We start from the raw sequence: 15,361 nt of genomic DNA on the forward strand, positions 1-15,361 counted from the left end.
GCCTTTACTCTCCACGTACATAACCACAGAGATCAAGTTGGGCCTCAGATGTCTCTCCTGCCTAGAGACTTGTACAGGATCACAAAGATAGGTCCTCAAGAACCAGTTCTGCTGGGAGCCTTTATCATTTATTACAGAAGTACCAATTAACATTCTAGGTATCAGTTCCAGAATAGCCCTCGATACAGTTCAAAAGGCACAAAGGCAAAGCAGCAGTAAGTAAATGGGCAACATGAAAATCATCGGTAGGCTTAGGTAAAGAATATATTAGAGTTCTATATTATTTTTGTACCTTTTCTTTAAGTTCAAAATAAAAAAGTTATTCAAAGAAATTAAAAGTAAGAAACTAGTTAGGAAAGGGAACATATGAGCCATGAACCAAAAGCAACTTCTCCTTTCCTTTGCTGGGCACTACTGACATAGAACAAGGAGGGAGCCTGTGAACCAGAGCCAAGGAACAGATTCAGAAAAGCTGCAGTCCTAGGCCAGTGCCACCTCTAGCCCAGGCCCACTAGTTATGGCTTTTGTACCTGCTGGCAGCCATTTATAGGCCACCTCACCTGTGGGAAGTGCATAGTTGTCAGCAAGGGACAGAAGCTGCATAACTCCATTCACGGATATTATATACACCACTGTCACCCTGCAGCAAGAGTTAGGACAGGGAAGCTGGCTTGCTTTGTCCAGGTCTGCTTAACCACTCCAGGGCCCCATATTCATCCTCTAAGGCCAGACTCCTATGCTACTGCCCCAGCTGAGCACCTGCATTGTTACTTCCCTGGCCTCCCATAAGGGTTCCCTAGTATCCCCAATCTAGGCTGTGCCATTTCTCCTACCAAGAAGCCTCTGCTATGTCTATAACCTTCCACTCAGGCACCAACAGGCACCACAGCTTCAGAGAAGTCCTGAGAACTATAGCTAGGTCCGGCTGTTCCTCTCAGCGTAGGGACTATAACATGTTCATGCTGGCCTCTACTGGGCTATAGCTTCCAAGTAGGCAGAGATCTTCAATGATTACTGAGTGAAAGAACCCACAAGTGATGATATAAAAGAGCAAGAAAGAAACCACCTGGGCTGTAAGTCAGGCTGGCAGATACTTTAGTCCCTAAGCAGGAAGGAAGACCTCATCCACCACCTGTGGCCTGCCTATTTGAGGGGGCTTGAAAGAAAGGTCAGGAAGCTTACCTGAGTCAAACATCCACACAGTCAAAAGTAAATATGGGTGCCAATCAGGTGAATAACCCAACCCACATGATCACGATTCTATGCTACCCACCAGAGACCCCGTTCCCTCAGAACCACAGTATTGGACATTCCTGTCGTCCTGGCCTTGGGTGAATCAGGAAACCCCTATTCTTAGGAATGCTTATACCCAGGATCTCCTGACCTAGGGTAACGACACCGTGTGTGTGTGTGTGTGTGTGTGTGTGTGTGTGTGTAGGGGGTGGTGGTGGTGTCTTGTCTCACATTCCCAATACTAGCACTAAGGTGAGGAAAGGGAGTCAGAGGAGGCTGCAATGGTTCCCAGATGAACAGCAATGCTTCTAACCACTGTATCACTACATGCAGCACCACCCTAGGGATCCCCTTCCTTCTTTCCTTACAACCCCTACTAACCACCCCGCCCCCTTATAGAGACTGGGCACTCATACAAGAGTATCAGGCACAGAGTGAGGCTTAGAGCTACAGCTCAAATGTAAGCCACTCATCCTACTGACAACATGCAAGCCACCTGGATGAGGTCCTCATAGTCAGGTCCACCCTGAAGTCCAAAAGCTGCAAATGCTGAGGGACCCAACAGAGAAAGCTCCTGGTCTTAGGGAAGGAAGCCTGACAGTAAAAGAATTGGTTGTCCTAAGACGGAGGACAAGGTGGTCTGATGGTAAGTAGCACTGTAGTAGCATCAGACCCTAAGGCCAAAGCAAGGCCTAGACTGATGTAACAGTCAGAGAAGCCCAGTTCTGCCCTTGGGGAGGTGGACTATCTTGAGTGACCCTACCTTTCACCTGCAGAGCCAGATGGGCAACCCCCAAGGAGGGCTTGCAGCAGTGCTGCCTCATTAGCAAGTTCCTCCTCATCTGGAGGGAATAATGCCTATCCTAATAACCCACTATGTCCCATTCTGGGCTGGCCCAGGAGCAGACCCATGGACCCTTCCTTGGAAACCAGCTTCTTTCCCCTTAGCAGATATTCTAAACTCTTTTCCAGGCCACAGAAAAGCCCTCCTGCTGTGGCCTGTGCTGCCCTTGCCCTAACCCAGATGGGTCTTTCCTCAGATGGGTCTTCCCAACCTACCATTTTGGCCAGATTTCAGCATCTCAGTGTGTCCTACCAGTGGCTACTCACAAAACCACATGCCTCATTTGTCCATGTGCTTCCTGACTGCCATCTCTACTAGGACTAGGTCCCAGCAGGCCTCTAACCTAATACACCCTTAGCACCTTGGCATCTAAGGCCATCAGTGTCAACAGAACCCCATACTGAGCTGAGCTAGGGCCTTTGCAAACTGCCAGAGGGCTGGATAAGACCAAGGAGGAGACCAGGATGGAAGTAATCCTGGAGAAAAGGATCACTAGCCTCATAAGAAGTCACATTAAGGACCTCTCACCACCATACTCTCTTGGAATGTCTGGAAGCTGTGGGAACTTCAGCTCTAGTGGCTAGTGAACCATACATCTGCTGCCATGGATGAAACACTGCAGCCCTCGCTCTAAGAGATGTTATTTGGAGTAGGACATTTGAGAGGCTTTAAAAGTCAGACTAAGTGCTGAGGATCGAATCCTCAGGATGAGATGAATGTCCCTTAAGTAAAAGATTAAACGTTCATGAGCACTCTTCTTCTCCCCTTATATGAACATGTCCCCCAGTAAACCAACAGCAAACCCTTCCCAGCCCCCACAATCTGTCTTCACCCTGATCTCAGACTTTGGCCTCCAGAAGTGAGAGGCAAATTCCTGCTTCACCATTCACATGGTGACACTTCGTTGTGGCAGCCCTGGCAGTCACAAGACAGACCCCTGCACAAAGAGCAGGCAGGAGGCGGAGCAGGATGGCTGCTGGCATCCAGGCTAGTAGGTGCACCTTGCTCATTAAGGAAACACATGGAGACAGAGCACAGGAACCAGCCATGCAATAGAGCTGCCTCCCATCCGTGGCTGAATTCTCTTTAATGAGACGTCACTTTGGGAGAAGCGTTTCAGAGCCTTTCAGAATCTTGGCCTAAACCTCGTCAAACTGCACAGAGATTACTTAAGATTTACCGCACCGGTACAAAATAAAATAAAATAAGGCAACCAGCAAGAAGCAGCTCTGTGACAGGACCATTTGTAGTTGAGCTGGAAAAGCCTCTCGATTCATCTACTTAAGCACAGTGGCTTCTGTTTATTTCGCACTTTCATGTCAAATGAATTTGGAAAAAGAAAAAAAGTGGCAGGCAGTTTAGGGATATAAGTCACATTTCAGCTTCAGTTCAGATTAATGAACTTGCTGAAAGCCACAAGGACACAGCAAATCCACAAATCTTAGGGGGAAAAAAAACACCCACCATGCTGTTGTGTGCCTCTGTTCTGGGATGGCTCCTCTCTGAGGCCCCATTCAGTTTCTGCCCCTGTAGCTCAGACGCTGAGCCTGCACTCAAGGAAGACAGAGATGGGTACCACAGATACTACCCTCAAAGTCAGAGTCCTGTACCAGAATGGACTGTGGTCCTTTCACCTTCTGTCACAGGCCTCTTTGCATTCACCTCATCAGGACCACACATGAGTTTGCCAACCACAGACTCAATGGGCATGCCCATCCTCAGAGACCCAGATTGGGAGGACCTCCGAGTCCTAAGGGTACCTCAGCAGCAGTCTTCTGCCTAGACAGAGTCAAGCATTAACCAACCAAAAGAGTCTGAGGCCACTAGCTGACTCCCAAAATGTCCAGTCCAGAAACTGCCAACAGTAGGAGGAGGACCCACTCCCCCCTGTGAATATTGTTGGCATGACCTTAAAATAAGATCACCTCATAGCAAAAAGTGTGTCCAGAGACAATAGATTATGACAGTTCCCTTACACTGCCACCTTAGGTTCAAAGAAGGGTTGTATAGAACTTCCCATAAGGGAACAAGATGGTCACCCCGCCTTTCCCCCAGGAAAGCAGGGAGGAAAGAACACAGGCACGCAGCCCCGGGATGTAGCAGGGAGGCCTCACACAAGTTATGGTGTTACCAGTCAATGGCAAGCTCTGCTTAGGATGAGGCAAACCAGCTGCTTTCTGGGCTTCTGAGGACCCACCTAACCCCTAGAGCCTCCCTGCCACTCACTACCCACGTCTTCTACACCTGCCGTCTCTGACATGTCAGAATGGATGATGTCAATTCAAGGGCATATTAGGAAACTAAGGCTTCAAGCAAGAAGTGGCTTACCCAACCAATGTCATTTAGCAAGCCTAGAGTACTCTAGCCTCTCTAGAGTAACCAAATTTCTTTTTTTTTTTTTTTTTTTTTTTTTTTGGTTTTTCGAGACAGGGTTTCTCTGTGGCTTTGGAGGCTGTCCTGGAACTAGCTCTTGTAGACCAGGCGGTCTCAAACTCACAGAGATCTGCCTGCCTCTGCCTCCCGAGTACTGGGATTAAAGGAATGCGCCACCAACGCATTTCTAACCATAGTATCTGCAAAGAGCAAAAAGAGACCATCTCATACCCATGCTGAGCCACCCCACCTCATGTGTTCACCAGTCTCCAATTCTGTCCATCGAAACTTCCAAGATTGCTAGGGCTACCCACCAGACCCTGCAGGGATGTCCTCCCTCCCTGAATAGGAGGCAGCTATGGGTCACGGTGAGTCACAGTAAACATCACTGCTTTCTCTTTACTGCAGCAGTCCTTGGTCTGCAGTGGCCTGAATCCAACACCATGCCCATCCCTCCCATGGCACAAGGATACCTGAGAAACCTTCAGGATTAGCTACACTGAAACAAGATACCAAATAATCACTGTGGCCCCTGGCTCTGACAGGGCACAGGCAGCAGAGAAGCAGGTACCAGTTTCATCACTGGCTCTAGAGACAGGCTCTTTCTACTGCTTCAATAAACCAAGCCTAAGTGTATGCAGCGGACAATAGCAGGTCAAACAACTAGCTGCCAGCCACTCTGATGAGCAGGCAGCCAAGCCAGGGCATGGGTGACCTTGGGTAAGGATCTGCTGGCAATCACTCTTTCCAGGGTCTCATGAGAAGAGAACCGTACTCCTAAGCTTAGTTCCTTCCCCAGCCCTAGCCCCAGAGTTCCAAATATCTGACAATGGCTTAGAAATGACTAGAGTGAGTGGTCAAGAAAGAGTGGAAGGGCCCCTCTACATACCTTCAACAACTGTGTCCATCTTGGTAAGCTGAACTGTATCTCTGAGTACACTGAGGCCTGGAGCCCACAACTGCTAGCTAGCACATTAATTCAATTTACACACTTACAGTTGTGGGACCTGAGCCTTCAAAAGGCAATATCCACCACACCTCCTGCCCACCCATACAGTTGAACAACACCAGCTACCACCTTTGCAGGATAGAAAGTTTAGAGAAGAGAGCCCAATTGACATGGCTGTTCTTTACCTCCTATTCTCCATAGGAGACCGTACACCCCTCGGTCTACAACAAATAGCTCCTTTTACAGTGCTCTCTCAGCCCACCGGAGCCGGGGCACAAGTTTCTACACAGTGACTCCTTTAGGACCCTCCTAGAAAGCCCTGCTGAACTGAAACCTGGAACCTGCTTAGCTCTCCAAGGTTGGAGGGAGAAGATGGCTGGGTCCCCAAGGAGCATTACCGTGTGCCCCATCCATGCCCCATGAAAGGAGGGATGCAGGCCTAATACTGGCTGCAGGAGGGGGAGGTTCTCACTAGCTGAAAATCAATAAATCTGAACCTCATTCACAATGATCTGGGGCTCTTATTAAGTAAATTAATTTAAGTTAATTTAGCTCGATCATGACTCCCGATCACAGTGATTTAGTGAGGGGGGAAATTGCATTAGGAAAGGCCATGCTCACCAGATAGAGGAACGGAAGAAAATTAGATCCACTTAGCAATGTGAATTAATATGGAAATAGCAGGTGTAAATTTAACCTTATCGTGAGAGTAAAAATTATCTTCATAAATTTGTAGAAATAGCCCCCAAGGTATGTATAAATCTATTTAAAACAAAAATATTACAAAAAGTGCAGTAAAATTAATTTAAAATATACTTCCAGATATTGCCTGCAGAAAAGTCAGCAACAGGGCCAAGCCTGGTGTGGTCAGAAGTAAGGGAGGAAGCCAGTGGGCTTACCCGCCATAGGCCCTAGAGCCAGGCAGGGCTGTCCACACTGGTATCAGCCTCAACCCTCAAATCCTCTGGGTAGCGGTAGGAACAAGGACAAAGCAGCACTATGGGCAGGTCCTGGAATGTACCGTTCTACAAGTAGGCCTGCCCATAGTCTCTAGTCCCACATCTCCCCCAGGGAAAGGCTACAGCACCCATTGCTCCCTACCTATCCACTGTGCTGCCACCTCTCACTGTGTCTGGAGGTAGGACATTTTCACCTAAAAAAAGAAATGGGTGGGGAACAATGTCCCAAAAGACCCAGCTTCCTCCTGGGACCAGAGGGAAACCCAAGAAGGCAATATTCGAGTTGTTCCTGTAAATTCTGCCCCCACCCTGCTGTCTGACACAGTAGCTACAGCAAGGCCAGTGCATCTTGTGAGATGGCCTACATAGGGCAATGAGGAGCTCTACATCACCATGTTCCACAGTTACATGTTGGTAGTTTTCACACAGGCTGCTTAGGGCCTGGCTTCTCTCACTCACCAGAAATTTCTCAGCAAGGACACCCATGGGCAGCTCATTGTAAAGGACCCAAATATGTTGGGGCAGTTATATCCATGGTGCATGTGGTCCCACAACTTAGTAGACTTGCTGACATCAGCAGCAGACATAAGCACACATGTATCTTTGTGAGCATGCAATATAAACAAGCTGGCCATGGATATGGTATACAAATTGCTAAACAGATGGACCAAATTTAGGCTGTTTGCCAACCAAGATGTCGTATACCATGCAGCTCCTTGAGGAAGCTGAGATCCCAGAGGCCTTGGGCCTCAATCTTCAGCCCTCAATGCCTAGATAGTGAGCTAGTACCTGATGGGAGATGTCCTTCTGTATATATGTTTCGGGAGCTCTAGCAACAAGTACCCAGGTTTGAGGAAGCCTAGATAAGGTCCTCCTACCTGGATAATGAAATTCGCCGAGCCCGCCAGGAGGGTAGAGATGAGGGGAATGATGGAGCATTGAGGGGAGAAGTTGGGGTCTTCTTGACAATGCGGTAGCGGGTCTTGATCACCTTATTGGAGGGTGGAGTCCGCAGGTGCACATTGGAAGCTGCAAAGAAAATGCAGGCATTAGCATGGATCAGAAGAAAGTGCCCTAAGGGCCCCAGACTATTTTCTGAGTTAAAGGAATCTCTATCACCTCCTGCTTCCAGCCTCACTCCTTACACACACACAGGTGTCCCTAAAGAGCCTGGCAGCTAAGGCTTTCTTTCTGGGGTAGCTGGTGTGGCCTCCAGGAGAGCCTAGAACATCCTCCTCACAGCCATCCTAACAGGATGGGAAGACTGCATGACTATTCTCAGTAAGAGCAGAAGCCCAGCAAGCAGATCCCCAGGCAATAGGGAGGCCTCACAAGTGAGAGTCCATATCAGGAACCCTCAGACTCAAACCACCAGGGTTGGTACCAGAAGCTGGAGCAGACAAAGTCCTGCCCCTGTGCATGGGAGGGGCCCCAGAAAACTCACATCCTCTCCAGCACCTCCCAACACCATGCCCAAACAGCCTTATGTACTTAATCACTGTTTTCATAACATTCTGTGGTGTGATATCCACGATGGCTTCTTCTTGCTGAATGTTTCTTGCAATTAGCAGGGATCTGTTTTGCCCGAGTTCCCTTCCACTTGATAGCCAGCAATTTCTACATAGCTTCAAGGAACACGCCTAATTGCCCGACTTTCATAATGTACAGCTCTAACTGCCCAGATAATTAAAGCTAACACGGCTGCCTCTCATGGCTGCTCCCCTCTGGCATGAGACACAGGGCCCTAAGCAGAGCTGAGTCAAACATACCCAGGTGGTCTGACTCCCTTTACTCTGTGCTTAGCTTCCTCCTGCTCCAGGAACACTCAAAGACACTCGTCTGTCCCTGCTCTGTGTTCAGGCTGTGAGTAATTCTGAGTGACTCAGCAGCTGTGACAGTTCCTGAGAGTAATCTGCTGGAGACCAGCAGGCCTCCCACATTTCAGTTTCCTGAAGCAGCACTTCAGCCAAATAACCCTAGAAAGGCCAGGAAAAAGATGAGCTCACATGCCCAAGTGCCCACATCACAACTGTCCTTCCCCATTTAGAAGTTAGTGAAAGCCCCTCCCTCAGGCACTGATTGCCCCACTTGTATCAGAGCTACAGCTTCAACCAGGGCTTCAGTCAGCACATACACTAATGTCTCAGGGTCACCTGGTCAAAGCCCTCCTGGGTTGTGTTGGGCGTGAGTGGCCCTCAGAGTGACAGTGCAGGAGCTATCTGGTCCCAGGAAATACAGGCAGGATGCCAGCCAAAGCGATGCCATAGCAACAGCTGTATGATTCATCTGCTGGGCAGTGGTGGTGGTGCACACCTTTAATCCCAGCACTCAGGAGGCAGAGGCAGGCGGATCTCCGTGAGTTCAAAGTCAGCCTGGTCTACAGAGCAAATTCCAGGACAGGCTCCAAAGCTACACAGAAACCTTGTCTTGAAAAACCAAATAAATAAATAAATAAATAAATAAATAAAGATTCATCCCAGCTACTCTCTCCACCTGCCATCATACCCTATTCAACAAGTTCTCTTGCTTTCTTTTCTATTAAAAAAATCAGTAAAAATATATTACATCTATTTATTTATTGTTTATGTGCAGGTGAATGTGCACATGCATATGTGTCAAATAGCCCATGTGGAGGTCAGAAAACAACTTATGGGAGTCTCCTTACACCATTTGGGCCCCAGGGAACAAATTCAGGTCCTCATACTTGTCAGCAAAAGCCTTTGCCCGCTGAGCCATATCACCAACCTTTCTGAGTTCTCTCTCTCTCTCTCTCTCTCTCTCTCTCTCTCTCTCTCTCTCTCTCTCTCTCTCTCTCCCTTTCTCCCCCCTCCTCCTCCTCTTCCCCCCCCCACACACACAGTTTTTAAAATTTTGGTTTTTTTTTTTTTATCCTGATTTTCTCCCCCTTCTGGTTCTCTGTGTTCCCATCTTTGTCTCAATCTCTTCTTCATGTCTACCCTAATTCCCATCTCCTCATCTGTCTCCCTCCAAGTCTCCAATAACAGCAGGCTCTGACCAAGGAGAAAACAAGAGTTCAGGAACCAAAGCAAGAAGCTGCATTAGAGCTAGAAAGATGATTCTGAAGTTAACAATACGTCTGCTTTTGCAGTGGACCTAAGTTTGGTCCCTAGCACCCACATCAGGGAGCTCCAGAGGAGCTGAAGCACTTTTCTGGCCTCTTTAAGCACCTACACTTACGTGCACATATCCAAACATGGACACAGACACACACACAAAATATATGTTTTTAATTCCAGCACTCAGGAGACAGAGGCAAGCAGATCTCTGAACTCAAGGCCACCTTGGTCTACATAGTGAGTTCCAGACCAACCAGAGCTACGTAGGTGAGACCATGTCTCAAAAAACCCAACTAATACATCTAGCCAGGCAGTAGCACACGCCTTTAATCCCAGCACTTGGGAGGCAGAGACAGGCAGAACTCTATGAGTTCGAGGTCAGCCTGGCCTACAGAGGGAGTTCTATGACAGCAGGGCTGTTACACAGAGGAAACTCTGACTCAAAATTAATTAATTATGATGCATATAAGAGAAGTTGCCTTACCTGGAATCCTGTGATCCTCACTGAGTTATCAATGTGAATCTACAGCTGGGAAACCTAACATGTTTAGAATGCAGAGGGACAGCCTGATATACACAGTGGGTATCAATATATAAATGTTTGTTGAATTGAATTTTCAAGGTCTTAGAGGCCAACAACAATATGAACTTGTTCGGACTAAGAGGTCAAGAACAGACATCCTTGTTGTCAATAACCCAGAGATGACCTCACTGCCTGTAAGCCCAGCTCCAGGCTCCTTGCTTCTTCCTGAGATGAGAATGTGGCCACTGGAACCATTCCTTCCCTACATAGGAAGCCTACAGTTGGGCTATCTGAGGCCAGAATTCCCAATAACGGGGGCATGTCAGCCAGAACAATGCTCAGGGATCAACCTGCTTGTTCCCTGTGCTAAGGTCAGTACACAGAAGACTCTAGGGCTCCCAATAACTAACCAGCAACCTCTTCTGCTCAAGCTCTGCTCATGGGTCTCCTAAGTCTGGGCATGGCTACTGAGATACAAATCCTAAACCTTGCCCATAGCTTTGAGCTACATACAAATCTCAGTTATACAGCCCAGCATACTTCCATGGCAGGAGCTGGGCTATATTGGAACCATGTGCCCTCTGACAGCCTGCACCAGGTCAAAACTGGCTCTGCTCCTGTTCCCTGGCTATCTTTTCAGCTAACATAACCTTCCCTAATATGGCAGATGTTACCTCTTCTAGGGACTGAATTCTAGGAAGGACCTCCCCCTATGTAGCAGCTCAAACAGACAGCACTTGAGTGGCAGCACCCAGGCTGAGGTCTCTGCTGTTCTCATTCCTCCTGCTAGCAAGCCTAGGATCAAATTTCTTTACTAACTTCCCATCATTCACTTATTAGTGTCCAACTGTCACATGAAGAAAATACAAAATACTCAGACTCCCTGACTTCATAACACTGTAAAGCAAGGTAGGGTATTTTCACACAACATCACCCCTACCCTAGTCCCAAGAGACAGACCTCTCATGAGAGTGAAATGATTTGAGGGATTCACAAAGAGGATTATGAAGCCCATTCACCCAATAAATGGAGCTGCATCCCCCTAGTCTGGTCCCAAACTATTCAGTCCCCAGCCTTTTCTACATAGACAGCTTAGATATATTCATGACAATGACCCTGGGGATATAGGGCCAATTGTCAGACAGAGGGACTGCAGGAATGAAAACAAACAACAAACAAAACAAACCCCAACAACAACAACAAAAAGGGATGCAGAAGTCAGGAAGAGCAAGACAGGCTTAAAGGAGGATGGCCCCTCCCGAGTAGACTGGGGATAAAGACTTAAAGCCACTGGGCAGCCAGACTCTGTCAGAAACAGCTTGGACCCTCCTCCCAGAGGATACAGGTGGGGGCAGCCCACCCTGCCTTGCTGGCTGAAGGGTTTTGTGTAGATAATCGTGTTATTTAGATAGGATGTTGGTTTAATTCCCTTCATTACAGACTCCCGGGGCTGTAATTTTTTTTCTCCGCATGATGTATCCCCTGTGGCACGCTTCACTCAAATCAAGCCCCTTGCGCCTTTATTGCCTACGCTGCCCTAGCTGTGTTATCAGGCCCACACATGCAGCCCTCTCCGCCCGCTGTCCAGAGGTCACTTCTAATGACTAATCGAACTCATTAGCTTTCCTAATTAAAAACTTTACTACCGCAATGGAAGACAAACTACAAAAAAACTGCTGGCATCATATTTGAATGGGATATGAGCCCCATCTATCAGCAGGGCTCCAGCTCCTGTCTGAGACTGAATTCTCTGGCTATGAGGTTCAACACCCCCACTCCCAGGCTGGGGGCTGGTGAGGGGCAGCTCAAGCGTACCCTCAAGAGCACTGTTGTACCCTCACCCAAGGATATACTATCAAGAGGGAAGAAGGGAGACCACTCGGCCCAGAAAGTCTGAACAGCCCCTAGGTGGCTGACCAGGGGGGCCTAGTAGTCAGTTACTGTCCAGCAGCACTGCTCCCTATGTGGCTCCACCACAGATGGCAGAATCCTCCGATGGTGTCACAAGGAGTTGAGAAGCAGTTCAGACTTTACGAAACTTCAGAGGGAAATGACTTAGAAGAAAAGTTGCTAACTTTACAACCAGTTAATAAATAGGATGATATGGGAACTAGCACTTTGTGCCAAAAAAATTCCTAAGGCAACCCAGGAAAAAGCTGCTTCCACACCTTTTGTTCCAGCCAGCTGAAGAGCAAGGCAAGCATCCTGGGCACAAAAGCCACACAAGTTCCCTCAGGAAAGCAAAGAACACTGAGGTGGAATCTTGTCCCATTCACAGGAGCAGAGAGCCAAAAGACTTCTCACCATGCTCAAGAGTGGTATCGTATCCATCAACCCTAGCTGGGACCCCACAAACTGGCAGTAAAATAGCAGCAAGCTTCTGTTGAGGTGGCTAGCACAGGACAGTAGGCATCTTCAGCAGAGTGAGTTCTGCCTTAAGAAAATATCATTCCATTCCAGTCAGGTCAGCTAGGAAGGAGACCAGAGATTGGCACCCAAGTACAGAATGTGCCAGGGTCAACCATCAGGCATACATGCCAGTGGAATAGAAGCGGGGCCTACAAAGAATATGACCTGCCTGACAGGACTCTGAAAATTATTCCAAGTTCCTGACGGTGATGATGCTAGGGAACAGGCAGGCAGGGGTCAGATCCACACAGAGAAAGACTCCAACACTCCAGGATGCATGAGAGAGGGCAGAGACAGGAGGCCACATGGAGCTGGCTTCTCAGAGCTCTTATAGTACTCCCTAGAATGAGGACTCTTCATGGTTGAGGACAGAGGACCAAGCCACAGATCTACAGAGTTGAGAGTATCCTGCCCAATCAGACTCGCTGCCCCTAATTCAGTATGATTCAACTTTCTTTGTATATTGCCTAATCTGCTCTTTATCAACAGCTACCCTGACACTTCAATATCTTCAAACTGTCTATACTCTTCACTGGCAAAGACAACTCTAAGACGTCATCATGGATCATGAGCTCTCCCAGAAGCCACATTGATTTCTACTCTGCTCCATAAACCATGTTCCCTTCCCACTCCCACTCATAGGCTAGCTGTCCTGTCTGTCCGTCAATAGCATCTTCTTCCATGGTCCCCACCTCACAACCAGCTCACAGTGGCACTGCCTAAATTTACTAATTTGCTAAACCCAACTCTTTTGTCAGTGACAGTAGTCTAAAGGGTCTTTCCCCCCTCTTATCATAGTTTCTGATGAGATGCAAGCTATAGGCCAGCTCAGGATCTGTCCTGGTGCAACTGGCCTGGGAGAAGAAACATGAGCATGAGGTACAGAGCAGCAACCAACAGGAACCAGTCTGACCCACTTCACTGGCACTGAAAGGTGGTAGTAAGCTACAGTACACAGAGCCTGCAGGAACATGTTGACAGGGATGGGGGCTATGTCTTTTACCTTGGCCTGGCAAGTGCTCCCTTAATAATGTGACCCAAGACTGCCACACACCTTCATGTCCACCCACCTTCACTGTAAGTCCTTCTCATCTGTCTACCTTACACACCTATCCTTGCCACCCCATAACTCAAGAGCTGTGCGTAAGTCCCCACAGCTGTAGAAGGGAGGGCTCCAGACCCAAGGCAGACCCATTCTCCCATGAGAGTAGACTTCTCACAATTAATTGCCTAATTAGTTGTGTTACAATAGATGGTGGTCTGGTGCCATAAGTACACACAGTGGGCAAGATAGGAGACATCATTTCAGACATTCCAGAGAGCATGGCTCTGAAGGAACAGAAGTGGTCATGGATTAGCTACAGGCCAGGAACAGAGATGCTTCAAGAAGCAGGGACAGTCTCGACAAGGGTACCCTAGTCCCTGGTAAAAGTGGAGAGATAAACTAGAGATTGCCAAGAATCAGGACATACTGGTCAGGTGTTTATTAGCAAGTACCTGACAAGTCAGGCCCCATTCTCAAGCCTGGATGTTCAACTCACGTGACAGTGCTGTCCCTCTTGATTTGGGCTAGGTAAAGAGCTGGAGGGCAGGTCCAGCACTGGAGGGGCTAGAATGGACCCCTTGCCTATCTGGGATGAGCACGATCCAGAGAGCAGTAGCAGTGAGAAGTCTTTTGTGCTCAGTGGCTTCTGGGCAGACTCTCAGCAGCTGAGACAGCACATGGGAACAGGATACCATCTTATTCCATCCAATCCCCATGTCCTGGAGGCCCTTGTCTCTTCTGCTGCAGTCAGCAGGTGCCCTGTGGGACACTAGTCCTCTCCAGAACCCATCCCCCTCCAAATTCCTGCAGAAGGACTACATGTTACATATAGACAGGCATAAGAGGCCAACACTCAGGTCTGTCTCTGTAGAACACAAGGCCCTGTTAGACAGCCTCTTCCCCACAACTATTGAATTGCACTCTTGGGAAAATGACTACAAAATTCTAAACAGAACATGTGCATACATTTCTGAAAGGCCTCTGCTCCTACATTTAAAAAAGTAACGTACATCTGAGCTATCTGCAAACCCCACAAGCCTGGAAGGAGTACAGTGCCCACTAGTGCAGCAGAGGTAGTGTCAGCAGGACTTTCTGTCTCTCACACAAAGTAGGGTGGGCAAGAGCTGCTCCTAGGTGAGAAGGCTCTTCCTGACTTGAGCAGGCATACCTACCCTATAAGGCCTGGGGTTGGGACCTGAGATATTTCATGTTGTAGTCAACACTGTGGCCAGGTGGCATAGTCAGAGTGACCAGAGCTTAGAACCATAGCAAGACCTAACCAAAGTAAGGACTATGGAATCATCCACTTCCTGACCACAGGAGTCACCTCAGGCCACAGCTCATCACTCTTGAGGAACATAAGTGTGTGTGATCATTAGTCTCCAGGGTAGTTGAGAGAGGAAAGTCAAATAAGGTAGGCTCTGACACTTGTGTGTCATAATGGAGGAGAAAGGATCCAAAAGAGACTATGCTACATGGGGATCCCTACGCCATCTAAACCCATCTCGCTCCTCCCATAAGACTGTGGGACCTTCCCTGTCAGGTCCATTTCTCTCCTGTTTCTGCCGTACCAAAGCTTGCCTAGAACCATAGCTCAGAGTCAGATGCCCCTACCCCAGGCACTGGCTGCCTGACTGTACACACAGATTGCCTCCTGCACAGACATGCAAAATACACACACACACACACACACACACACACACCATATAATTTCCTTTTTTCCATAGCTCAGTGGCTAGCTTTCCAAGTATGATACCAATAACTCCTATACAAGTTAAAACCAAGGCTCCAGATTTCATCCTACCAGCCTCCTCAGTTCTGTGCCAGACCAAGTTATATGTAACTCTATACTGGAGCTGGGACATTCTGCCCTGGAGCTAGTCAAAGGAAATAACAGCTCAGGCAGAAGCCAGCCTTGAAGCTCTACGCTCACTGCTTGTGAGTATATG

The 15,361-nt window shown here is 48.2% G+C and overlaps 1 protein-coding gene across 6 annotated transcripts in view; it reads right to left on the bottom strand.

The window, feature by feature from the left end:
• The window catches only part of Zc3h3 (zinc finger CCCH-type containing 3), a 97,755-nt gene that overhangs the window by 47,927 nt on the left and 34,467 nt on the right, over positions 1 to 15,361 (bottom strand). For all 6 annotated transcript variants that reach the window (XM_027403849.2, XM_027403851.1, XM_027403850.2 and 3 more), the window contains one exon: positions 7,237 to 7,387. In XM_027403849.2, coding sequence (XP_027259650.1) covers positions 7,237 to 7,387 — 151 coding nt within the window. The remainder of the gene's footprint in view (positions 1 to 7,236; positions 7,388 to 15,361) is intronic.

This window comes from Cricetulus griseus, chromosome 2, assembly GCF_003668045.3.
Source record: "Cricetulus griseus strain 17A/GY chromosome 2, alternate assembly CriGri-PICRH-1.0, whole genome shotgun sequence".
In the NCBI taxonomy this organism is placed as follows: domain Eukaryota; kingdom Metazoa; phylum Chordata; class Mammalia; order Rodentia; family Cricetidae; genus Cricetulus; species Cricetulus griseus.